Raw genomic sequence first — 27,072 nt, 5'->3', positions numbered from 1 at the left:
GCTAGATGGTTGCGATGGTATCCCTGGTGGTTGCTAGGGTGTTGCTAGATGGTTGTTATGGTATACCACATGGCTGTCAGTGCATATGTATAAAAAGAGGGACGCACAAAGCTTTGGCCACATTGTTCCGCCATTCGTTCCTAAGGAAACGGTACGTCCAGTCAATATACACCCACATCCCAAACTAGACAGAAGAATCTGGAGTTGGTTTGGTGATGATATCTTGAAAACCGTGGGATGAATCAATGAAAGAGGATGGAGAAGAATATTATCCCAATAACGACATGTGTTAATCACTAATGGTAGATATAAGGGGGCGTCCAAATAGAGTTTAGTTATAATGGAAACACTTTATTTTGATAGTTTTCTGCAGATGCTTTAGTTGTGCATATCAGGGATGTTAAGGCTTCACTTCCAAAGAGATGAGAACACATCATTATGCAGGTGAGCAATTAGCATTTATTTCTTTTCTACTGTAAATTGCAAGAAAACAAAATAGGAAGAAAAAGTCACACACGCTCACACAAACACACACAGAGACACACTGAATACATTTCCGCTCTATTCTTCTAACCAAAAAGTCAGCTAAGGAAGGACCCGCGCTGCGGCAAGACGGCCCGAAACCCTTTTAAAACGTGCACGGCGACCTTTTCTACCATTACCGAGGCTACGTGACCCCTTTTCAAACAAGTGCACCTATGACAACAGTTCAAACACATCCTTCTTCTACACTAACTGCATTTCCAACGCTGAAGCCACTCCATGCACAACAAGAAGCATGCAGAGCTGTAATGTACCGCCTTACAGGACCGCTGGATATATTCCCTGCATCAATGATACATTATAAAGTGAAATCATCCTAATGCTAGTGACATTGTTGGGTAGGTCTTTACTGAAGGGTAGCGCTCAAAAGGCTGCATGACGCCTACATAAGCCCTTCGCAACAAATGACAAACCTATACAGACTCTAATAAAGGATTATTATTAACAGATGTCACAAGACTTGCTGAGGTGAAATGACGGTTTTCAAAAGCAGCCTTTATGACACCTGATGCTTGGAATAAGCCTTTATAAATGTTTATGTAGGTTTATGTCTGTTGTGAAAAGCTGGCGTATGTAGCCCTATGAATACCATCTATTAGTCATGTGATACAGAATTTTATATTATTGTAATATCATGTTATTATAGCTTTTATCTGAGCTTTGCCAGCTGTCTGAAAAAAGCAGAAGACTAGCGTTACAGTTAAGAAGGTATCCCAGGTGGTCGTTAGGTGGTTGCTACCTGGTGGTTGCTAGGGTGCTGTTAGGTGGTTGCTATGGTATCCCTGGTGATTACCCTGATGGTTGCTAGGGTGTTGTTAGATGGTTGCTATGGTATGCCTGGTGGTTGCCAGGGTGTTGAACGGTTCCAGTGTTATCCAAGGGAGCTGATAGAGCTTCTGACTGCTTGCTGTGGTACATCTGGTGGTTGCTAGGGCGTTATTAGATGGTATCTGGTGGTCGCCGGGGTGCTGCTAGGTGGATGTAACATGACTAACATGACAAATAACAATGCGTTTTTTTAGAACGAAAAGCTCCTTTAAGCATTATTTCTTGAAATGTAAAATCACCTGAGATACCGTTACTAAAAACATGGAAAAAGACCAGAAAGAAAAAAGCCTCATAATAGAAATATTAGCTATAGCATCTAGATTTAAGATGAGTTCATGTATCAAGATATCATTTGCAGTGTTTTTTCTGTTCACAGTGAGAAGTTTTGTTGTCTTAGTATATATGATATGATATGATATAACCTCATAACTCCCTTTTTAAAATATTTTTTCCAAAATTTGACTGTTTTTTTTACAGTGTGTGAATATTTCATAATGAATGGAGCAACGGAAATGCGTCGAAATTGCCTAGAATAAAATCTTGTTAGATCAAAGTTTCCTCACATAAATATGAACTTTTTGTCACGACGGCAACGAAAGGCAAAGGTGTAAGTCTGTTAACCGTGTTCAGCTATAAACTCAGCACATGGTGTCTGAGGTAAAATCTAAAAAAGGAAAGTGCTGCTACTGTAAACTAAAATAAAAAACCCTACAGTAAGAGAAAAGTGAGAGAAGCGTAAAGAGCATGAGTCTTAAAAATAGATGTAAGAGTTCATGGTAGTTTGTCAAAGGGCAAGGGGTGAAAAAGTGCCTAAGCAGAAAAGAAATCCCACGTTGGGCAGATTTAGCTGAGAGCGGTGGTCCGCTAGGACAGCGGTGGGCGTTTTGAAGACACAGAGAGAAAGCCCAGCGTTGGCGAAGACGCAGGCCGTTTAGCTGACGGAGCAGGGGTCGTCCTTGCTGGGCTTCACCTCGCCCTGCAGCAGCTGGATCATCACGACTTTAGTCAGGTAGCTGGAGGTGCCTTTCTTCCCCAAGGCTGGAGTGTTATAGAACACCTCCATGTCCTCCTACATGGAAAAAACAACCAGAACAATGTTTATACTTCAATTTAATTCATAGCACTACCACACAGTGGAGTGCCAGTAGAACGGGATATTCTAGAGCAGCTGCACAAGAGCGTTACGTCACTATGGCCAATGCCAAGAAGATTAAAAAGCCCCAGCATTGGGCTGTGGAGCAGTGGAACTGTGTTCTCTGGAATGATGGAGCTCCATCCAGTACCTTTGGGAAGAGCTGGAGTGATCCAGAACTGACCACCTAGTATTACCTGACCATCAGTACCTGACCTCACTAATGATCAGATTTACATTTACATTTACGGCATTTGGCTGACGCTCTTATCCAGAGCGACTTACAGTTTGATCATTTTACACAGGGGGGTGAAGGTGGTGTTAGGAGTCTTGCCCAAGGGCTCTTATTGGTATAGTGTAGGGTGTTTACCCAGGTGGGGGACTGAGCCCCAGTCTACAGCGTAGAAGGTAGAGGTGTTACCCACTACACTGACCAACCACACTAACCAAATTCTCACAGCAATGTTCAATATCTAGTGTAAAGCCTTCCCAGAACAGTAGAAGCTGTTTCTGCAGCAGAAACTCACTATTAACACCTTCATTTCAGAAGAAATGCTGGACTCTCTCACAAACTTATGGATATACAGTGTTTACAGTGAGGGGCTGCAATATTGAGCATGTTGCCCACATCACGCAGCCTTACTGAGCGGAGCTGATGAAAGGCGTAGGATAGTGCAGGGGTGAATGTAGAGCCAAGTTACAAAAAATCTCATGTTCTACCAGTTGTAGCTCTAACACACAGTAAATAATTGGCATTCATAATATTTTTTTTGCATTGTGCACAATGTGATTATTTTATGATAGATACACCAATAGAAATGATCCAAAATGACTTGAAACAAAGACGTCATTGTGTGGAAATTAAGAACGTTTATCTTCTTCTGCATACTTCTAATAATAAATTATACAAGGTTATGTTTTGACAGTGTTGAAATGCAGGACGTATTTCCACCCAAGTCCTAGGTTGAGCTTACTGGGCCATTTTATTACACTATTAGGCCAGGAATTGCAGCCCCGTTAGCATCTTGATCAATATATCAGTGACAAAGCAAACACAAACACCCCCTCCCCCCTCTACTCCAACTGCTCAGTCAAATTTAACCCAGAATTCAAGTTAATACAAAGCAAAAGATTGTCTGAATGGCCCAATCAACTCACTGGATGAGATGAACTCAGCGTGTGTTGGTTCATCCATACTGCTACTGCACATACCCAAACACATATGATGTAATCCTTATCCTTCTGGGTCGTGGGGGGGCTGGAGACTATCACAGCGCTCACTGGGTGGGATAGCATGTCCAGTTGACCTGACTGCATGTCTGTGGACTGCGGGAGTAAACCCATAGAGACACGGGGAGAGCATCTAAACTCCACACAGGTTTCCCGGCCAGGGAATTGAACCCGGGTCCGTGCTGTGAGGCAGTACTACTAATTTTCCTTTGGGTTCAATGAAGTATCTATCTACTACAATTAATAATTATTCAGTATGATGAAACAACTAACCTGTTTCTCAGCCCTGTCAGGTCGACCGCGATCTTTCTGGAAGTCTGCGAAGGCGTCTTTAACCAAACGGTCCAGATCCACCGACTCCTGGAACTCCAGCTCCGGGTTTCTCTCCAGAACAATCGACACCACCATCAGCAGCTGCAAGTGGGATAAATTCATATATATATATATATATATATATACACACACATATACATACACACACACACATACATACAGCTTCAATTCCAATGTTCCAATGAAGTTGGGAGGTTGTGTAAGACAAATAAAACCAGAATACGATGATTTGCAAATCCTTTTCAATCTATATTCAATTGAATACACTACAAAGACAAGATATTTAATGTTCAAACGGATAAACTTTGTTTTTTGCAAATATTCACTCATTTTGAATTTGATGCCTGCAACACGTTCCAAAGTTCAAAAGCCAGCATCTCTGATTATTAATGCTGAAAGGTACATCCAGGTTTTGGAGCAACATCTGCTGCCATCCAAGCAGCGTCTTTTTCAGGGACGTCCTGCTTATTTCAGCAAGACGATGCCAAGACACATTCTGCACGTGTTACAACAGCGAGGCTTCGTAGTAAAAGAGTGCGGGTACTAGACTGGCCTGCCTGCAGTCCAGACCGTCTCCCATTGAAAATGTGTGGCGCATTATGAAGCTCAAAATACGACAACGGAGACCCCGGATTGCTGAGCAAAGCAGGAAAGAATTCCACCTACAAAGCTTCAACAATCAGTGTCCTCAGTTCCCAAATGCTGTTATAATGAAAGGTGATGTAACACAGTGGTAAACATACATACATATATATATATATATATATACATACATACACACACACACACACACACACACACACACACACACACACACACACACACACACACTCTGAAAGAAAGGTACGACTGTCACTGTGGTGGTGCCCTCAGAGGTACATCATATACATCTCAGTAGCTTTAGTCAGAGAACATTACTGAGCCATAATCCACTGAAATGATATTTTCTAAGTTGTACTGACTCCACACCCCCCGTCTCGACTCCAGGCTTTTATTTTATTGTTCAGTTTTAAAATATTAGTTCATAAAAAGATAGAAATGTCTAATTTTCTACTGGGAAAGACTTATTTAAGGTACACAACTGGACCTTAAAACCTCTGGTGCACCTTTGAGGGTACACTTACATTGTTTGTACCTTGATGAACAAATCATGAACCTGCATGGTACCTTTATTTCTAACAGTATTATATATATATATATATATATATATACACATACACACACACATACATACATACATACATACATGCATATATACATATGTTTAGGCATCTGCGTATGATGTCACAGCTGAAATACATAAATTACAACATCCAAACACTTTGCTGAACATCACAAACATATCACACCTGATACAGGTGTATTACAGGAGTGGTTCAGCAAGTGTAGTGAATCAGCTTAGACATGTTTGTCTAACATGTCTGAAGTTTGCTTGAACTGGACAAGCCAGGTAATAGATGCTTATGCCCCAACAAAAAAAGCAATTTTAAGATAAGAATTTTTGTCCATGCTTATGTCCATTTTTATAGGTAATATAAATATTGTTGGTATTGGAAAAAAACCTTGCATCTAAACTTTTGTCTATTTTTTAGTAACCTGAGAATAATTCGCCCCAAACACTGTGAAAACGTTATGATTAGAATGCTAGAGCTTCGATTAATAAAATCTCTCCACACTAATTCACACTGAAAGTTGTTTCCTTGTAATGGGTTGCAGGTATAAGGATGTGCTCTGACAGCCACAATGTCAGCTACTCTGATTTGTTTGAGAAGTGCGAGCTAAAGCCTCAGCTCTCCTGTGCATAAACCTGACACTGCTGTGAAGCTCGAGGTACAGTGTGTGCAGCAGACAGGCTCACCTCCACTATAATCTGCCTGTACTCAGGCAGTACGATGTTCTTCAGCGTGTCCTCCACCAGCAGGGAGAAGTTCATCTCGTACATGGTCATATCCGACAGAGTGGGTTGCTACAGGTAAACAACAAGAAAATGAGTTTAATTATCAGCAGTGGAGCAGACGCAGCAATGGAGCTCCAGCTGAGGCGTAGAATTTCTATCACAGCGTGAGTGCTGTGAAGTACTCTTCTCTTCCCAAACAAGAGGACCAAATGGACAGACGTAGTTATTGGCCATTTCGTCAGAAACGCCTAACGTAAAGATCCACTTTGTAGGTTTACAGTTACAGACAGTAGCCCACCTGCTAGTGCAGTTGCCAGCCCGCCTCTCTCTCATTCATCAACGGAAAAGGACCAAGATAAGACCACCAGATTATTTACGCTTGTTAAATATCTGGAAATATGAGCAGCCCAACCCCCATGGGGCAGTAGACAGTGTGGACATAGCATTGGATTTTTGCAATGACCGGCCAATGCCAAGTGTCTTAAAAGCATTGCAAAGCAACTAATTTACACTTTTCGGGCTTATTCAGCTCACATCAGTATAGCCCCGCCCATTCAAGTCATAAGGAGTGTTGCGGAGCAATACAGTGCCCAATCAGCACAGACCTCATTTACATTAAGGCACCCACAACAAAACAGCCTGCCACCTCTAAAAGACCAATCGAGGGCGTGAAACTGTCATGAATTATGATCACATATACAGTAGTTTGCAGAAGTCTTAATCAAAAACAGCTTAAACTCTATTTTGTCAACAAGTGTGTTTTTGCCAGTAAGAACGCTACATTATAAACATAAAAAGATGTTTTTATTTTTTGAAAAAATGTAAATAGGAATACGTTCTTAATGACTTGCTTGGTTAAATTAAAGGGTAAATAAAATAAATCAAAAATAATAAAAGCAGGGCTGCCCAAAAAGTTACCCTAAGCCCACCCCTTCACCCAGTGAGAGAACAGATTTTTATTCTCTATATAAAATTATATCCATATATTCAATTCTTTTGCTCCTTTTAAAGTGGCATTTTCAACATGTTTTAGAGATAAAATATAGAGCAATGTTCCAAAATAAACACACAGATATTACGATGGTTTGCAAATCCTTTTCAACCTATTTTCAACTGAATACAAATATCTTGCCTTTGTAGTGTATTCAACTGAATACAGGTTGAAAAGGATTTGCAAGTCATCGTATTCTGTTTTTATTTATGTGTTACACAACGTCCCAACTTCACTGGAACTGGGGTTGTAAATATATTTTTCAAACTGCTTTGTATTTTGTCCTTCAACCCAAAGTAAACACTGCAAGATAAGAAGTTTGAGCATCCTTGAACTAAAGTTTAGAGGAACACAAGTTTGGCTGCACTCCAGCCTTCGCATGGATTCGTTCAGTTCCATCCGCAGCACCTGATTGAATTTGATGGATTAATTAGACAAACTAGGTGCTGGATGGTGACTGTAAACACCGGACTTCCTCCAGAACAGCCTTGGAAATGGCTAAACTAACTTAAACAGGACAATCCCAATGGAGAGTTTGTTTAGTTGTACTTCTTCTAATGTTAGATGCACAATATTTTAATATTTCACCACCAGCAGTGAAAAAATGCTATCAAAGACTTTCGGGGGATTTTTATTCAACTGTTCACACTGTACTTTTTTTTTTTTAATGAAAAACGCACTTGGTTAGTGTTAGTTTTTAAGTACCTAAGATATCCACAGAGATTGTGTACTGCGGCACGCTGTGATATAATCTGTCACAATACAATAAAATATTGATATTTAAACTGTTAAATTGAACAGACTGTATTTTGGTGGGCCACCATTCTATATGCTATTACTTTTCACAGCATTGGGGAAAACAACTTAGAGAACCGGACCATTTAAAAGCCATTTAGTACTGAATTTTAAATAGCTTAAAATAATATTAAGTATTAAAAGCTGTAAAAGTATGTAAATGGAATACTTCATGGTCTCTAAAGGCCTCTAAAGCTGAATTTCAAAGCTATAATGACAGAAAACATCCTGTTTAATATGTAAAATGTGTGGACATGTCTTTGGAACTCCCATCTAGCAGTGTGATGTTTCTCCAGCAGGGGGTGTAATTTCCCCGCAAGTTCTATTAAATGTTTTTAAATCAGATCCTGTTAAAGAGCATTGAAGCATCAAACTGCGTGGACTGTGTACGTGATCTATAGAGGACATTCTGAAGAGACGCTCTCCATATGGTCTCCAGGAGTCACATTAAATTATAATGTGGTTTGAATGCATCTGTGATGAGCAAGTATAAGGTGTACCTAAACAACTGGCTGCTTATTATAAGATCAGATTACCTGGGGAAGGTGACAGCCAGCCACCATGATGCCATTGCGAGTTCTCTCCAATATCTGCCACACGCGATCGTAAAAGCCGAGCGGAGTTCGGTTCAGGGAGCCGTCTATCTGCCTTCGATTCAACCACGACCTGAGAAGGAATCAAGCTCAAATTCATTTTATTCAAAATCTGCAATTTAAGCTCAGATGTATCCAAAGACCTGCCAAGAGAACTGAACTACGGTGGCAAGTAGACCAGTATTTAAATGACTGGGAAAGTGTCTCTGGGCCTCACTCAGCTCAGAAGAGTGAAACAGTGATAAAAAGATCCAGTGAAATTACATCACAGCGAGTGTGAAATTGTCAAAAAAAGGGGGCCAATCCAATATTTGTTCAGGGAAATTAATAATTAACCCCACTCACCTTTAAAAAAAACTAAATCAAATTACTCCCAACAAGACATTTAAATTTTAATTATGTGCAGAGCTGGCAGGTATCTATGGAAACGGAGCCAGACGGTGGGGCTGTGTGTACCTGCCGGTCTGCTGCGGTTGGAGCACATCTAGAAGCAGTTGTTTGACATCGCTAGGGGACAACTGGTAGATGTCCTGGGGGCGCATGTCCCCTGCACGGATCTCCAACTCGTGTTTCATAGCCTGGACGATCCACCTGGACCAAAAACAGCAAGTTCAGACTGTACTTTCTGTTTTTCCTCCCTTTCTACGTTTATGTTTATGACTAGAGGTTGACAACATAGCACAAGTACAGTGTAGAGAAGATTGTAGCTTCATCTCAATTAAATAATTAACATGTCATCTGACTACCGGCGCTCGATGCATTAATACTGTATAATATCAAAATACTTCCACACTATTTTGATATGTTGAGACACAACGTACCAGTACATTTACATGAAAAGTCATAGCACTATACCAAGTTAAAAAGGGCCAATTATCTTCTCTTGGACTCGCAATGCCATCAGGATTCAAACTCACAGTCTCTAGACAACCGTGTGAAGAGCCTCACTGCTCCGGAGGCTGCAGTGTGTCAGGGTTATGAAAATATGTTATATAAAATGTCATCGTGTCATAATTTATTGCCCCAAATAATACATATAATACTAAAATATGACGTATTAAGAGCTGTAAAATTAATCTGGAGCTTAATTCCAAAGCACCTATTCTTTGGAATTTCCAAGAAAAAATGGAAAGTTTTTTAACATGTAAAAAAGAAAGTGGACGTGGCTTTGGAACTTCCATCTAGCAGTCTGAGGTTTCTCCAGCCGAGAAACATTTATAAAATTTTATTATATCAAATCATGTTAAGAAGCATGTTAAAGGTTTATGAAACTGCTCAGACTGAGTTCAAGAAAAAACATGAAGTAAAACAAAATCTGGCCAGGCGACGGCAGAAAACCAGACGCCGCTGCAGGTTCTACTCCACACTTTAGTGACATCTGCTTTACCACGAAATGAGAGTAATAAATAAAAACACTGCTACTTATAATAATATGCTTGGAGTGCATCTGTGCTGACCAGCGCAGGAGAACAAACAAAACAAACTGTTTTTAATCACTATTTCACATTTTCACCATCAGTCAGATTATAGGTCAAATGTTACATTTTGAAACTTTGCATTTTTTTTGAAAAATCTGCCTTTTGTTTAAACTGAAAGTGCCAGTTTTAACCACTTTCGGCTGGAAATCTTTGGTGGCCAAAATTTCGGTGGATCCCAAATTGTGAGGCACAGTCATGTCACCCACCTTTCATAAAACAATGAAACCGTGTAAACTAGAACATAATGTTGATATTTAATTCACAGCTAATACTAATAATCTACATAGCAGTCAACTGTCCAATTACTTATGGTCACCTGAAATCAAGGACTATAAAACAATTACAATTTACAATTCAAATACGGGTCACCCAACAGAGACATGGCAGTTATCCTCAGTTCAAGGCAAAAACTCTCATTTTACAGTGACTGTGCAAAATTAAACACTATATTTAGTTTTGCACAGTAACTGAATACTTTCTTGTAAGGAGTCAAGAGTTAAAGGAACAGTTTGGCCAAAAATCTAATCCACGCTACTGCCTCAGTCAAATATGTTTGGCATTTTTAAATCTGGGGGATTCAAGAAAGAAAGAAAGAAAACCTTCTTAAATGTGTTTTTTCTAGACTTCATTCTTAAAGAAGAGTTATGAGAAATTATTATCTTCTGTATGTTGAGTCGCTTACAGTACACAGCAAAATGTAACACACATTGCCCAAGTTCAGCCACGTCACCCCACTGCTGCGCTCCCTTCATTGGCTCCCTGTAGCTGCACCAGATTTAAAACCCTAATGCTGCCTACAATGATGGCAATGGTGAAATCTGGAACTGAACCACGAGCCCTTCGAGCTTCGAGTCCAGCTCAGCTTGACCTGCCATCCTTCAAGGCGTGTGGAAGACAAGCGTCGAAACTGTTCTCTGTACCTTGACCCAGGGGGTGGAATGAACTCCCACTGGCTGTCAGTACAGCAGAGTCTCTGGCTGTCTTCAAACGCAGACTGAAGACCGTCTCTTTACACAGCACTTAAATGAGCATTGAGTGAAGTATTGATTGCAATAGATTGTGCTGCACTTATGTATTATATTTTATTGTACTGCACTGTGTATTGTAGTTTACTGTATTGTAGTTTACTGTATTGTAGTTTACTGTATTGTATTGAATGGCACAGAGTTTCTGTGCTCAACCCTGTTCCTTCTCTCTCTGTATCTACAGTGACTTTGTTTCTAGCAGTATCTGAGCTCAGGACCGTCTTTCTCTCCAACCTACTGGCAACTAACAAAGATACTTTCTCTAGACAGACAAAGCTCTTCTTGTAAGTCGCTCTGGATAAGAACGTCTGCCAAATGCTGTAAATGTAAAAAAAAAAAAATGAAGATTTTCCTAAAAAATCTAAGGAAATTATTGAGATTATCTTCAGAATATTTTGAGGACTTGAGGACAAGAAATGCATTTAAGAACATTCTTATGAACTTCTTAGCATTTGTCTTCAGAACCTAAGTTTTACTTACTTACTTACTTTTACTTTACAAAACTAAGTTTTTACTTAAGAAATCTTTCGTGAATCTGGCCCCAGCGTCTTCTGGAGTTATGATGCTAATGTAGCTAACAAGCAAGGGAAGCTTATGCCTCACCAATTAGCACGGTGCTAACTGTATGTCAATCACCTCACTCGCCTCAAACCATGTGGACTGGTTAAGTAACCTCAAATGTGATTGGATTATGATGCAATTTCACTTGATTATGTGGTTTTTGACGCTGTTATCAAAATACATGGACAAAAGCCCAGCCTTTTCTCTTTTTTATCTATTCTTGTTAACATTTGTCCATTTTCATAGTTAACAGTACGTCACAAACTGTCAGAATCCACATGCATCTGAGGAAAGGGAAACACTGTAGAAATCACTGCCACCCTAATGAGCAGGTGTCTAGATGCCGTACCCGATGCGGATCTTCAGCATCCCGCTGAACAGCTCGGGGTTGTTAGAGATGATCCAGCCGATGTGGATGACCAGTTCCTGCTGCAGGACGGCCTCACGCTCTCCGTGGGGGCTGCACTTACTGTAGATGATGTCCTTAATGACCCCCGGAGACAGTGGGTTCGAGATCACCGCCTCCTCATGTCCAAAAAGGCCCAGGGTCACCTAGCAACAGAAGTTCAAACCCAGAACAGCGTCACTGCGCTGCTTTCTGTAAAGCATTTGTTTTCCGAGTTGCTTCACTAACAATAGTGCCTACATCTTGTTCAAAGTTCTGCTCCTGGATATCTGCAATGCTACACACGTTCAGCCTCAACACCTGAATCTGCTATTCTCCTATTCTCACTTATTTAAATATTGAGAATTGTACCCTGTGAGAGTCAGAGATTACACTTCATTCATCTCATTCACTGTCAAAACAGCCATTCGGTTTTAACTTGAAACTAAATAAATGTACGGTGGTCTCTGGTTTACAATTATGATTATATTTATTAATTTTGTAAGTGAAAAAAGTTAGCACATCCTCCCCAGAGAACAAAATTAAATATGGCATGTTTCACTGCACAATTTCAGTTTTGCTGAGTTACCATATCAGAAAAAAAAACATGCCTTACTAAGTCTTGGCCATGCATTAGGATCTCGTTCCCATGCCTTCCTAAGTCTTGGCCATGCATTAGGACCTCGTTCCCAAGCCTTACTAAGTCTTAGCCATGCATTAGGACCTCGTTCCCATGCCTTACTAAGTCTTGGCCATGCATTAGGACCTCGTTCCCAAGCCTCACTAAGTCTTGGCCACGCATTAGGACCTCGTTCCCATGCCTTACGAAGTCTTGGCCACGCATTAGGACCTTGTTCCCATGCCTTACTAAGTCTTGGCCACGCATTAGGACCTTGTTCCCATGCCTTAAAAAGTCTTGGCCACGCATTAGGACCTTGTTCCCATGCCTTACGAAGTCTTGGCCACGCATTAGGACCTTGTTCCCATGCCTTACTAAGTCTTGGCCACGCATTAGGACCTTGTTCCCATGCCTTAAAAAGTCTTGGCCACGCATTAGGACCTTGTTCCCATGCCTTAAAAAGTCTTGGCCACGCATTAAGACCTTGTTCCCATGCCTTACTAAGTCTTGGCCATGCATTAGGACCTTGTTCCCATGCCTTACTAAGTCTTGGCCACGCATTAGGACCTCGTTCCCATGCCTTACTAAGTCTTGGCCACGCATTAGGACCTCGTTCCCATGCCTTACTAAGTCTTGGCCACGCATTAGGACCTTGTTCCCATGCCTTACTAAGTCTTGGCCACGCATTAGGACCTTGTTCCCATGCCTTACTAAGTCTTGGCCACACATTAGGACCTCGTTCCCATGCCTCACTAAGTCTTGGCCACGCATTAGTACCTTGTTTCCATGCCTCACTAAGTCTTGGCCATGCATTAGGATCTTGTTTCCATGCCTTACTAAGTCTTGGCCATGCACTAGGACCTCGTTCCCATGCCTTACTAAGTCTTGGCCATGCATTAGGACCTTGTTCCCATGCCTTACTAAGTCTTGGCCACGCATTAGGACCTCGTTCCCATGCCTTACTAAGTCTTGGCCACACATTAGGACCTTGTTTCCATGCCTCACTAAGTCTTGGCCATGCATTAGGATCTTGTTGCCATGCCTTACTAAGTCTTGGCCATGACTAGGACCTCGTTCCCATGCCTTACTAAGTCTTGGCCATGCATTAGGACCTTGTTCCCATGCCTTACTAAGTCTTGGCCACGCATTAGGACCTCGTTCCCATGCCTTACTAAGTCTTGGCCACGCATTAGGACCTCGTTCCCATGCCTTACTAAGTCTTGGCCACGCATTAGGACCTTGTTCCCATGCCTTACTAAGTCTTGGCCACGCATTAGGACCTTGTTCCCATGCCTTAAAAAGTCGTGGCCACGCATTAGGACCTTGTTCCCATGCCTTACTAAGTCTTGGCCACGCATTAGGACCTTGTTCTCATGCCTTACTAAGTCTTGGCCATGCATTAGGACCTTGTTCCCACGCCTTACTAAGTCTTGGCCACACATTAGGACCTCGTTCCCATGCCTTACTAAGTCTTGGCCACACATTAGGACCTCGTTCCCATGCCTCACTAAGTCTTGGCCACGCATTAGTACCTTGTTTCCATGCCTCACTAAGTCTTGGCCATGCATTAGGATCTTGTTTCCATGCCTTACTAAGTCTTGGCCATGACTAGGACCTCGTTCCCATGCCTTACTAAGTCTTGGCCATGCATTAGGACCTTGTTCCCATGCCTTACTAAGTCTTGGCCACACATTAGGATCTCGTTTCCATGCCTTCCTAAGTCTTGGTCATGCATTAGGATCTCGTTTCCATGCCTTACTAAGTCTTGGCCATGCATTAGGACCATGTTCCCATGCCTTACTAAGTCTTGGCCATGCATTAGGACCTCGTTCCCATGCCTTCCTAAGTCTTGGCCACGCATTAGGATCTCATATCCATGCCTTCCTAAGTCTTGGTCATGCATTAGGATCTCGTTTCCATGCCTTACTAAGTCTTGGCCATGCATTAGGATCTTGTTCCCATGCCTTACTCTCACTGTTTTGATTTATACAGAATGCCACGAGCAGGTCTCTTTAGTTCTCTGTAGAGAAAGTTTTCACTGATTTTCACTTTAAAAATCAACAAAACGAGTCATTTGACCAGGTGCGGCCAAACAAAAGACTGTACCTCAGCACTAAAAGATGTTTGTATTAATGTTTGAATAACTGCGCTCATTCTTGTTCAGAATCGTATGAATATTAGAAGCGTATTCGATTCATCAGTGAGACTGAATTCAGAAACGTGCAGATATAAAGGAGCGCATTTTTCATAACAATGATCTGGGCAAACAGTGAAATGTTCCTCTCAGTGATCTCACAGCTAACCTGGCTAATAAGCCAAACCACTGCTATGGCAACGAGCAACACAAGCCAAACTGTGTGGGAGTTATGTTGAAGCTGTAGGGGCTGAGATCCAGTTAATGAAGGGTCTGTGTAGGACTCAGTGCAGTGGCTGGGGAGGATTATTTTTAAAGCCAAGTTTTGAAGTGGTCCTATTGACCCTTTGCCAAAGTCTCTTCTCCATGCAGGCCTTACAATGTTTTTTATTAGGTTAGTTTTTTGTGATTAAGCAAGCCAGTTTATTATTGGAATTATTTTACGATCTAATTTGGATATAAATACATTTATTACAAATTACAAATAATATGTATTACATTATCGCTGCTGCCGGAACATTTGCCGTTTTTCAGGTTTTTGACATAATTCAGAAATGCCTACTGCTCTTTGGATAGTGTGCAAATTTCATGACCAACGGACCAAAAAATCCAGTTCCACTGATTTACATTACAAGTAAAGTATGTTTTTAATGTTACCATTTTGGAGGTACGAGGTTTTGTTCAGACAGCAGCGATATAGTATACAGGGAGATTCACTCGAAAGAGGCCCCAAATATTCCTCGTCTCTCTAGGACGAAGCAATCTGAACAAAACAAAGTGCAGTGTGCTCTTCAGTACATGCAGCTTTGAACAAGCTGGGATGGCCCTACATTTGCGCGATGAGGAAGGCGCCAGACAGCTGTTGCTCTGTACCTCTGTAATGCTTGCCGATATGTTCAGGAACACGAAGCCCTGCGTCGAAATGTGTCTGGCAGAAAACGGAGATCATTTCCAGCATCACATGTAATATAGCAGATTACACCCACGTCAAGGTATGTGGCGTATTTTCTGGTTCAGATTGCTTCATCCTAACGGGAGTTACAGCAGAATATTCGGAGCTCCTTTCAAGTTAATCTCCCTGTATTGTATTGTATTATATTATATTATAGTTTGCATCTCATCTATGATATCGATAAAAACAGTGATTATCAGACCAGCTCTAGTGACGATCAACTGTCAGGAGTTTTTACTGAACTGGGAAAATCTACTTTTAGCTCCAGTGAGCTGGACTTTACTACAGGAGTCTCTAAAACTCTTCAGACAGCCTGTAACTGTTTTAGCTGAGTTTAACTTTTCCTTGCACCTTTTTATTTTACTTTACTTTTTATTTTATCTCATGCTAATAGGGCACCCACTGCTCCCCGACCATCTGGACCAGTTTGACCACCATGGAGCATCTTGCTGTTCAACGCTGGGCAAACCTCACCTGCATGAACTGACCCTCCTGATGCTGCTGCAGCACAGACTCGAACAGTTTACCTGCATTTCTGCATTTTAATATTTTAGACTAATGTTAAAACCCTATTCTCTGTTCATTTTGTTTGCTCTCTGGCGTGGACCAGAGGAGGATGGGTTCCCCTCTTCAGTCTTGGTTCCTCTCAGCGTTTCTTCCTCTTGCTCTTAGGGAGATTTTCATTGCCACTGTTGCCACTGGCGACGCTCATGGGGGCTTGAACTCGGGTTTTTCTGTAAAGCAGCTTTGTCACAACACCTGTTATAAAAAGTGCTATGTGAATGAACTTTGACTTTCCATTTAAATAAATAATTGTATTATTATAATTAAGATTTTTGGTTTTCTGATTGCTTATTATCTTAGTTGGTTCTTTCATGTATTTGGAATGTCTTTTATTTCATTGCTATTTTATGCTCGTTTCTTATTGGAGCTGTTATTTATATTTCGTTATAAATCTTCGAGCCTTATGGATTTTCAGTCTCTGTTTATCTTGCTCGGCTATGTTGTAAATGAGAGCGGCCCTCAGTGCACTTCTGAGTCAAAATAAACTTTGACAGCTTGACTGATACGTTATTTAAAACTTTGGTAACACTTTACTGTAGGGTACAGTTCATAGGGCTACATGACACCCATATAAGCTTGTCATGACAACTGACATAACCCTACACAAAGGTTAAGTAAGTTATCCTTTATTAGTCCCACGGCGGAGAAATTTCACCACCTAACCCATCCGTGCAGTGAAACACCACATACACACTAGTGAACACACACACATTAGGGGCAGCGAGCACACTTGCCCGGAGCGGTGGGCAGCCCTATCCACAGCACCCAGGGAGCAGATGGGGGTTAGGTGCCTTGATCAAGGGCACTTCAGTCACGTACTGTCAGCCAAGGGGTTTGAACCTGTGACCTTAGGGTCACAAGGCCTCCAGCCCAGGACTGCCCCCTAAAAGGGCATCATCTGTCATAATTTGATCTAACTTTGATCAAAATTGGCAAATGTACTGGAATAAGCATGCATAAACATTAGCAGGGCTATGTCACTGGCATGACAGGCATGTGTGTGTCTTGTACTGTAGCTTTATGAATTGTACCCTACAGCAAAGTGTTACCAACACCTTTTCTCATATGAAAGCCACTTGTAGATGGCAGTTAGGAGTCAAAGTTTCTCTAGATTACTTCATAAATAATTTTTAGTGCTCCTTGGAAATATTCTCCCCCCAAAAAAACTAAATTAAAGGCTGTTTTGACAAGAAATGAAATAAATGAAGGACTCTCTATATAGCAAAACTATATATTTAAGCCCTATTTAACCTTATTCTCTTATTCTGTATTTTGGTTTGTCCATCTGAATTCACATGAAGAAATCGTAAGGCTAATTATTCAGTAACTGCATGAAATAAATGTAAATTTTTATGTTATTTATTATTAATTTTTTTGTAAAATTTTGTAAAAAAACAGAACGTGTGTTTTATGATCTCCACATATCACTATACGCTCACAATTTACTGCTGAAAGCCAAAAATATTAGACGCTCTTTGTGTTGTTTTCTAAAAGTGATGTTTCCAGAGCAGATCACTGAAGAGACGCCGTCTGTTTATAGTTTAGAGCCCAGATTTGGGGAAAAACGGATCGACTTTCAGTAGAAAAACAAAGTTCAGCTTCTTTTATTATAAGGGTTTAAAATGACGTCACCGTCTATTAGACTGGAGAGAAGAGCTACAGCCTCACACGTCGCCCAGCTTCTGAATGGAGCTTATGGAATATGAACGTTATGAAGAACACGGCGAAGAGCGTTTTGGAACCACCGGTGGTCCTGAGGACTTAAAGAGGTTAAATCAAGTTAATATTAGTTACTATTATTGATACTATTTTATAAACCAGTCCATGTGTCTTCTTACATAAGATAATAAAATGGTCCAATAAGAGAGCCAACAGTTTAGACGACAGGCATTACATCCTGAAAGTGCTGATTATCTACAGAGCGCTTTTAAGAAACTGAGACCACTGAAAGCAAAATTGCACCTGAAATCGCATCTTCCTGCTCTGATGTGTCTGTTTCCTCTCCGTCAGCACAACACTATCAGCACAGCTGTGCTCCAGCAATAAAGCGCTCCCGGGCTCCGAAGGGCAGCGCAACAACAAAAACTCCATAACGGCTGCCGTCTCTACCAGAGCACTTAAAGGCCTACATTAAGATTACAGCCTTGAACTGCAGCAGCCTTTTCCTCTCTGAACTACACAATCTGCAATATTCATTTAGGAAAAAATGTGCCGTCTCTAATGCTCCCGACGGACGGCTCCGCTTTCATACTCCGCTGCACGACTCGCATGGAAATTTGTCCAAACAGACGTGAGGTAGATTTGCAAGCGTAAGGTCTTGATCTCCTTTTTTTTACATTTTTTTATTTCCGTAAGGCTACGGGGGCTTAAATAACTCCACCAGCGCATCAGTCTGCACGGTTCGACTCTCTATTGTATAAGTGGAGTGACCCCGTTTTCAGAAAAAAAAAAAGCTAATTTTGCAACTAATGTATTAAACTAGGTCTCCAGAATACAATCTATATGCAGATTTATTCCTCCTGGAGATGCAGCCTAATGAATCATGTATACTTTATTTGGGGGGGTGTTGAGGGGACAGGACTACATTTGGATGCTACAGAACACCACAAATCTGAGAAACGGTGCAAAAAATAAGCAAAAACACAGTTCTGGCTAGGATAAAGGAAACAGAACACACCAAATAAATAATACATACATCATAATACATGTCTACACTGAATTGCCAGTTTATTAGAAACACCTACCTTGTACCTACTCTCACTGGCCATTTTATCAGAAACACCCACCATACAGGCGCACTTTGTAGGTCCACAGTTACAGACTGTGGTCCATCTTTTGGTGCACAATTTATGGACAAGGACCCCCAAAGTACCAGCGGTTCAGACATAAGCAAAGTTATTCAGAGCAGTTTGACATGAAATGGTGACTCTTCATTACAGTGGTGTTAATACAACATAAATGCAGACAATTTATTTACTATCCAAGACCATCTGTGAACCTACAGGAGTCTAAGCTCTTACTTACCTGCCATATTAGCACGCTTATCTGACTTATCTGACCTCACTGACCCCTTTCTCTGCCACTATACACCCTTTAACTGCTGCTGCACTCAGCAATTTAACTCTAGGCTCATACACTGCACATTGTAAGGTTTATAGGTATGGCTGTGTGTGTGTGTGTGTCTGAGTGAGTGATGATGGGAATGCAGGGGTTATTTTATATATATATATTTTTATTATCTTTTATATTTATTTGATCTTATTCCCTGTGTGTGAACGTCTGTCTGGTGCTGCGCTCTGTGAGCTCCTGTAACCAAACCCAAATTCCTCGCATGCGCAGCAGACCCGGCCAATAAAGCTCGATTCTAATTATGATTCCGATTTTATACGCAATGTTAAAGACGGTAAAATAGGAGAAAAGCAGAAGAAAATATAGGAATATCATCATTCTGATAAGTAAAACTGGCTGTATGGATAAATGTAACATCATTATCCGTTACACACAGTGATAGTTATGGTGAACTTGTTATGCTGCCAGTCACATTTACCTTAAAAGAATAACATTTTTTTTTTAGTAGAAAAGTTATTCTGTAATAGCCATCGTCCTAATTTTGATCCTACCTGAACGGTCATGATGACTGAACAATATGTAATAACTTTCTGCGAGAGAGCTTTTAGAGGTAGACGTCTGGTTCCCATCACCACCACTGTGAACAGGTCTGACTTGTAATTTCTCTAGAACAGAGCGTTTCTCTCCAAACCATCCTAAATGCCATTTTAACCACATGATTATGCTGATATGTTGGAAAATTGGTGGAATTCCTATTAATGGGCCAACATAAACTGCGCACCAACAGTCTCCAATTTGACACCTGCCAGGTCCAGCTACGGGATGGGCATTTCAGATAATGTGGCCAGCGAGTGCACGGATGTCAAACGCACAGCATAAAGCTGACAGTGGCAAAACCTGCACAGGTGATCAGCTACATTAGCTGCTTAGTCAAAATTAGGGCTTTTAAAGCAAGCTAGCAGTGAAGCATGCCATCAGTCGGAAGCACTCTGCTATGGAATAACGGGAAACGGAGTCAACAATGAGGAATGACAGAAGCACACATGATCAGTGAACATTAAAATGTCTTTAGTATCTTTAAAATCGAGTTTCTAAACTCTAGAGCTCGATTCCGTTTGAAACGGTCGGTTTCCTGACCTTTTGGTCCCACTTACCTGTTTGCCATGCACTAATACGCTAGTAATACTTGGAGCGAGGCTGTCCACTAGCTTAGTTAAGAGACTGGCAGCAAGACGCACAACGGACCTGGTGAACAGAAACACATAATCCCACACGGGTTAACACTCACACCTGGACTTCACACATTACATGAATTTGTCCAGGCTAAAAGGATCTTTATAGATGGTGTGTGCATGAGTGCTAGAATTCGCCTTAGAACAAGGACAGATACTCCATCTCTTTTCAGCCTCATCTCTGTCTGTATCTGTCGCATACGGTCAATTACCTTGGACAGCAATTCCGATGCCTTGCCTGTTACTTAACAGAAGAACAGAAAACCCATCAGCCTCACTGAAGGCAACAGAATCACCATCTAGTCCTATCTGAACAAATATTGTAGTAATATTTTTATTTCATAAGGATTAAGATATTGAAGCGCCCGACAGTAAATGATCCAGTCAGCACTGCTTTCTTGTTTTCTCTGTGGTTGGCCTCTAGGTAGATACAGCTGAGCAAGGTCTCCCATTGGTTAGGACTTCAGGAGCTGGACTGAAGGCCTTACATGTTAGATTACCAACAACAGAATGAGGTAAATTAGGCTTTGATTTACTATATATGTATACGCAGACAAAAGTATTGGGACACAAACGGCTAATTATTGAATTCAGGTGTTTCAGCCACACCGGTTGCAAAAATTAAGCACAAAGTCTTACAGTCTTGACAGACAAACAGTGGCAGTAGAGGGTCGTACTGAAGAGCTCAGTGACTTTAAACATGACACTGTCACAGGATGAAAGTCCTGCTAGATCTGCCCCTGTCAACTGTAAGTGCTGTTATTGTGAAATGGAGGCACCTAAGAGCATCAACAGCTCAGCCATGAAGCGGGCCACGCAAACTCACAGAGTGGGGCCGCAGAGTGCCGATCCTCTGTTGAATCAGTAAAGAGATCCAAACAGCCTCTGGAAGCAACATCAGCAAAGGAACTGCATGTTAGGAGCTTCACGAAATGGGATCGAATGGTTGAGCAGGTGCACACAAGCCTAAGATCAAAATGCCCAATGCCAAGTGTCGGTTGGAGTGGTATAAAGCCATCACTGGACTCTGGAGCAGTGGAAACGTGTTCTGTGGAATGACCAATCATGTTTCTCTATCTGTCAGTCTGATGGACGAGTCTTGGTTTGGCAAGCACCAGGAGAACATTACCTGCCTGGCTGCACTGTGCCAGCTGTAAAGTTTGGTGGAGGAGGGATGATGATACGGGCTTGTTTTTCAGGGGTTGGTCTAGAACCCTTCATTCCAGTTGAGGGAAATCTTAATGACTCAGCACCAAGACATGTTGGACAATTTTACGCTTCCAACTCTGTGGGAACAGTTTGGGGAAGAACCTTTTCTATTCCAGCATGACTGAGCCCCAGTGACCAAAGCAGCTCCATAAAGTCATGACTGGGTGAGTTTGGTGTGGAGCCCTGACCTCAACCCCATCCAACACCTTTTGGATAAACTAGAATGGAGATTGTGAGCCGGACCCTCTCGTCCAACATCAGAGTCTGACCTCACAAATGCTCTTCTGGACACAAACTCCCACAGACAGTCTCCAAAATCTTACAGAAAGCTTCCCAGAAAGGTGGAAGCTGTTGTAGCTGCAAAGGAGGACCAGCTCCATATTAATGCCTATGGATTTAAACTGGGAGTCATAAAAGCTCCTGTGGGTGTGATGTGTATGTGTCCCAATACTTTTGTGCATGGCATAAAATATGTCAACGGAAACAGTGCACTAAACCTGGAAGGACATTGTCCGTTGTAAGTGTGTCTCCGTAGAGGATGTATTAACTTATTTATTTTCACTCAGAAAATCAACAAAACATGGAATTTCCATCGGTGGCTTTTCTGTATTTTTTGTAAACACAGGTCAAAGTTCCAGCATTACTGTCAATGGTGATCAGCCGTAAGCTTCAGATCCGGCAAACGGACACAATGTTGAAAAACGCTGTTGTATTCCTTTAACTGGGCCGACTCCACAGCCTCAGCCTTAAACTCCGATATCATCCAACTGTCTTGGTGCAAGAATTAGCAACTCAATTCCCAAAAGACCCTGCTGTACTTTTTTTAAGCCACCACAAATGCTTGTCCTGGAGTTTCTCCACCAGCTGTCCAACAGAACCTGTGAGCCTGCTGCATCTGCCGCATGAACCCAGCCACACGCGCATTAGAATAAATATCTAAATGAGGGTTTATTCCGTACGCAGGACGCCACCCCCACTACGGAATTAGAGTCATTAGTATTCCCAGGTTCGCTCCTCGGGGAACGAGAGTTTATCAGGAACGGCTCAGCGCCTCTGAATGACAAACGTGCAGTGGGAATTCAAATCCTGCTGCAGCACAGCTCCCCGACTTCTCGACTTCCTCCAACGCGATGACGGGCTCAGCTGAAGTATTTTAATGTTCACTAATTTATGAATCCTTAGTTGAGGCAGTCTATTAGGTTCTGACAGATGGGAAGACCATAGAAATATCATGGGTGTGTTATAAGGCAGCACACGGGGTGAGGTTGCACAGCTAAACACGTGAATGTCAGCACACGTCACCAAACCAAACAGGATGGAGTCAAGACGGGAAAGGAAACTAACACAGGAGAAGCACACTCGGCTATTGATCTACAGAGCTGAGCGACAGCGTACGGCTACACAACACTGACTGATGAAATGTAATGGGACTATTTGTAAACTACACCACTTCCTTAAAAGGAATAGGTCAAACTGACCCCCGTGTTGACCAGCCAAGGCGTTTTTAGTGTCTGAAGTTTCCTTCTTTAGGTTTAAAGTGGAGCCACGAGGCTAATGTAGATCACAGGCTTCATATATCAATATACAGGCGAGTCGTGAATTTCAGTAAAACAGCAGCTGCAGAACTCTATACAAGGTCAACTATAAGCTTCAGGTAAAACATATCAAAGGTCGTTTATAAGCCTCAAATACTGTGTTTTACCTAGAATGGTTAAAAATCTTCATGCGCACATCATTGGAAACCCTATAGGGGTGCTAGCTAGCACTGTAAAACAGTCACCGTTTGGCCTTTTTTCGTTTTTTCCCCCCAATTAAACCTGGAAATAAAACCAATATAAGTTGGAAATTTGAACGAAGAAGAAATATTCCACATTCTGTTTCTAGGTCACTATTAAAACTGAAGGACATTTGTGAAATTGACCATACACACTGTAATTAATCACTTTGTACTACATTAGAAAAGAATGTCATGCACTCATCAGGCATGACCGCCTCCTCGTTTCTACGCTCACTGTCCACTTCATCAGGTCCACTTACTGTATAGCTGGACTCTGTAGTTCTACAGTTACAGACTGTAGTCCATCTGTTTCTCTGATACTCTGTTACCCTGTTCTTCAGTGGTCAGGACCCCCATGGACCCTCACAGAGCAGGTACTATTTGGGTGGTGGGTCATTTTCAGCACTGCAGTAACGCTGACGTGGTGGTGGTGTGTTAGTGTGTGTTGTGCTGAATTCACGTAAACATTCAAAAACTCTACTTTTCACTCAGATTGTAATGTTGACAGTCATTTGTAATGAACAACTTTGTATTACATTAGAAAAGAATGCAAAAAAACGAAGATTTTCTCTGGCGGTCCTTACTGTATATCAGAGATGTTCACAGCCTTTAGTAGGAGTTGTGATTATGTAACGTTGTTCCACTGTTTTCAATCACTAAACATTGGTGATGCGGTTTAACTGATGCTCTTTGCAATGCAGTTTGTCGCTGCTGGTTCAAAGCCTTGTATGTCTGTTTTTGTTGTTTTTCATTTTTTGACATCATTAGAAAACTCAAGCTGCCCTTCGCATTGTGCCAACATCTCATGATGAATGGACCAACAGAAAAGGTCCAAAATGACTCGAAATAAACAATTTCTCCATTGACTTCCATTAAAAGTTAAGAACGTTTTTCCTTCTCCTGTAAAGTTACATTTTGGAGATGTTTGTTTGCTGCATTAGCCTCGTAGCTCCAGTTAGAGGTCTGACTGGGATTATTTTTTCAGTCCCGCTCCCGCCCACAAGGCTTCATCCCACTTCTGCAGGAAAAACAGAATCTTTTGTCCCGCTCCCACCCGCAACCAAAATGTTTAGTCCCGTTCCCTGCTGACAGTTCCGTAAGGCCAAACTGACCCCCGATATCTGACACTGTTCACAAATAAACTGTTCTCTGCTGAAATAACACGGCAGTCGTGGTCATCAGGCTCACTGTGAAGTAACTTCACCAAACGCCATTTATTCACCATTTAAACACAGAGCAGGAATTAATCCAATGTTTTTTTTCCTCTCACATGATGTTAAATAGGTGGATCGAAGCGTCACTCTTTACTGTCTCCTTTTGACCAATCAGAGATCGCGGTCAGACCAAGAAGGGGCGGGACTCTTGCAGCAGCCTCTCGGCTCAGTTGTTTGGCTGGCAGTGGTTATGCTGCTCTGTTTATTAGTAAACGCTGTCTTGTTTATTTACTTTGGTCTGTTAGCTCTTAACTACCCTGTTCTGATGGCTCTGGCCTTGACTCAGTTACTGTCACTGTCACAGTTTGTTTTACTGCCTCTTAGTTCTTAATGTTTTGAGCTGGTTTCCTCTGGGAGCAAGAACTTGTGCCTTATTCATGTGATCGGCTGCTTTGCAAGTTATTAGAATAAATTCATTCATTTTAATTGTTTTACTGTTATCATTTTATACTGTTTGTATATCACAGCTGTTGGAAGAAAACCTTGCATCTCTAAGATGGTAACTTCACAAGAAAAAGAAACCAAACAGTCACTGGAACCAGACACCCCCCCCCCCCCCCAAGTCATTTTGGGCCACTCCTTTTGGTCCATTTGTCATGAAAGTTACTCACTATGTAAAAAGCAACAGGCATCTTCAAATTATGCCAAAAAAATGAAAAACAACAAAAATGGAGATAGAAGGTTTTCTTCCAACAACACTGATGTGATTTAGTGATGGCCCTACTTCAGGCTATTCATTAATCATTTCTCTTCATGCGTGCTTCGTCCCGCTCCCGTCTGCAGTGGGCTGGTTTCCCACCCACTCCCACACACACCAATGGAATTTAGTCACTGGAATTTAAGATATTATGGCCATGGGAATCCACAGGAGCGCAGACCTCTAGCTCCACTGGCAAACTACTAAAAACTAACCAAAGGAGTCATTTTCACACACCAAACACACCTTGGCTGATCGACTACATTTGAGACCAGGAGAAAATTGCGTGAATGAGATTTTTTCCTGAACTATTCCTTTGATACCCCGCCAACTACAACAAGACCACCAGAGCCACTGACTCGCACAGAGGATGAGTGAAGTGTGCGCTCCAGTTAATGAACAGTCAGGTGGCCATGTTTCACTCAGCCTACAAGTATGAATACCACGCATGCAAAGGCAGTGAAGACCAACAGCCTATTACCTGTTTGCCATGGACCAACAGAGTGGTTATATGAGGAGCTATAGAACCCGCAAACTTCTGCGTAGCGGCCGCTGCGTAACGGACCGCCAGCCTACACCAGGTTTGCATGTTCGAAAATAAGATTTGATTTGGCAGAAATAAGTGACATTTGAATGGACAGACAGAAAGAAGAAGTGAAAAAACAAGTAAAAATGTAACAAATTTAACAAATGTGGCAAAGCTGTTTAAGCTTATAACCCAGTTTCTGTGTTATAATATATATAATATATATTATAATATATAATATAATATAATATAATATATTCTGTGTTTCTGCATATGAAAGTAAAAATGAAAGTAAAGAAAGTAAAAACTACTGTCAGGTGCTGTTCATAAGGCTACAGGACACCTACATTAGCTCGTCATGACATCTGACATAACCCTACATAAATGTTCTTAAATGCTTAATCCAAAAGGCAGTAACTGCAATAAAGGCTACTTTAGCTAACTTTGATCAAAACTGGCAAATAGAACGTTTATAGTGAATGAGGTTTATTGGAACAAGCACTTGTAAAGATTTATGGAGGTTTATGTCAGTTATCATGACAAGCTTATGTAGGTATCATGTAACCTTATGAACACCAACCTACAGCAGTGTTAACAAATGGTATTAATAACAATAAACGGAAATATAACATTTTTCTCCAATTCATTTATAGGGGGGGACAATTTTACAGTTCAGTGCAGTTGTATGCAAAGGTTTGTGCACTGACCATCTGCGGTCAAACTGCAATAATGTGTTGCCTTTCTAAGTGAAAATAAATGATTGTCTACACAGAACACACCTTTTAATGCACAACTGGGAATACTGGAAAAAAGAAAATTTGTTTTTTTTTAGATTTTTTTACATTTTAGATTTTATATTATTCCAATATTTATGAGAAAATGCACAGAAACTGGAGACTAAACTTTGCAGAAAATGTCACATTTCTGTTTGCTCCTCGCCGAGGACGTGCAAACGTTTTCACTTTGAAAATCAACGAAACATGCGACTACGCAACTTTCGCACACAACTGTGGGAATTCTGATAGAATTTTCATGATTTAAAAATGAAACCTGACATGTTGAAATTCTGATTATTCCATGTTTGAATTGATTTTATACTAATAAAAAAAACTTGCATGTAAGAATCAAAGATTTTACTTTTACATGTAGTAAAATTTTTCACATGAAAATCAATGCAAATGTATTAATGCAGTATAATCAACACGTCACGTGCAATATGTTTACAATAACTCTACAGTATAAAGTTTTTTTGCTTTTCTATTAATGTCTATATTGTTAAGTCATCACA

General features: G+C 41.2%; 1 protein-coding gene across 3 annotated transcripts in view; it reads right to left on the bottom strand.

Moving 5' to 3' along the window:
• Positions 1-436: 436 nt before the first annotated feature.
• The window catches only part of phkb (phosphorylase kinase, beta), a 184,849-nt gene continuing 158,213 nt past the window's right edge, over positions 437-27,072 (bottom strand). For 2 of the 3 annotated variants that reach the window (XM_037534547.1, XM_037534549.1), the window contains 7 exons: positions 20,284-20,374; positions 11,756-11,958; positions 8,799-8,933; positions 8,286-8,415; positions 5,925-6,032; positions 4,007-4,147; positions 437-2,440 (listed from right to left, as the gene is read on the bottom strand). In XM_037534547.1, the coding sequence (XP_037390444.1) occupies positions 2,303-2,440; positions 4,007-4,147; positions 5,925-6,032; positions 8,286-8,415; positions 8,799-8,933; positions 11,756-11,958; positions 20,284-20,374 (946 nt within the window). In that variant the 3' untranslated portion in view covers positions 437-2,302. Of the gene's footprint in view, positions 2,441-4,006; positions 4,148-5,924; positions 6,033-8,285; positions 8,416-8,798; positions 8,934-11,755; positions 11,959-20,283; positions 20,375-25,739; positions 25,831-27,072 lie in introns of all 3 variants that reach the window. The other variant, XM_037534548.1, reaches the window with a different exon arrangement.

The sequence above is a fragment of the Pygocentrus nattereri genome, chromosome 25, assembly GCF_015220715.1.
Source record: "Pygocentrus nattereri isolate fPygNat1 chromosome 25, fPygNat1.pri, whole genome shotgun sequence".
Lineage (NCBI taxonomy): Eukaryota > Metazoa > Chordata > Actinopteri > Characiformes > Serrasalmidae > Pygocentrus > Pygocentrus nattereri.
This window is presented reverse-complemented; position numbering and strand designations above follow the sequence as displayed.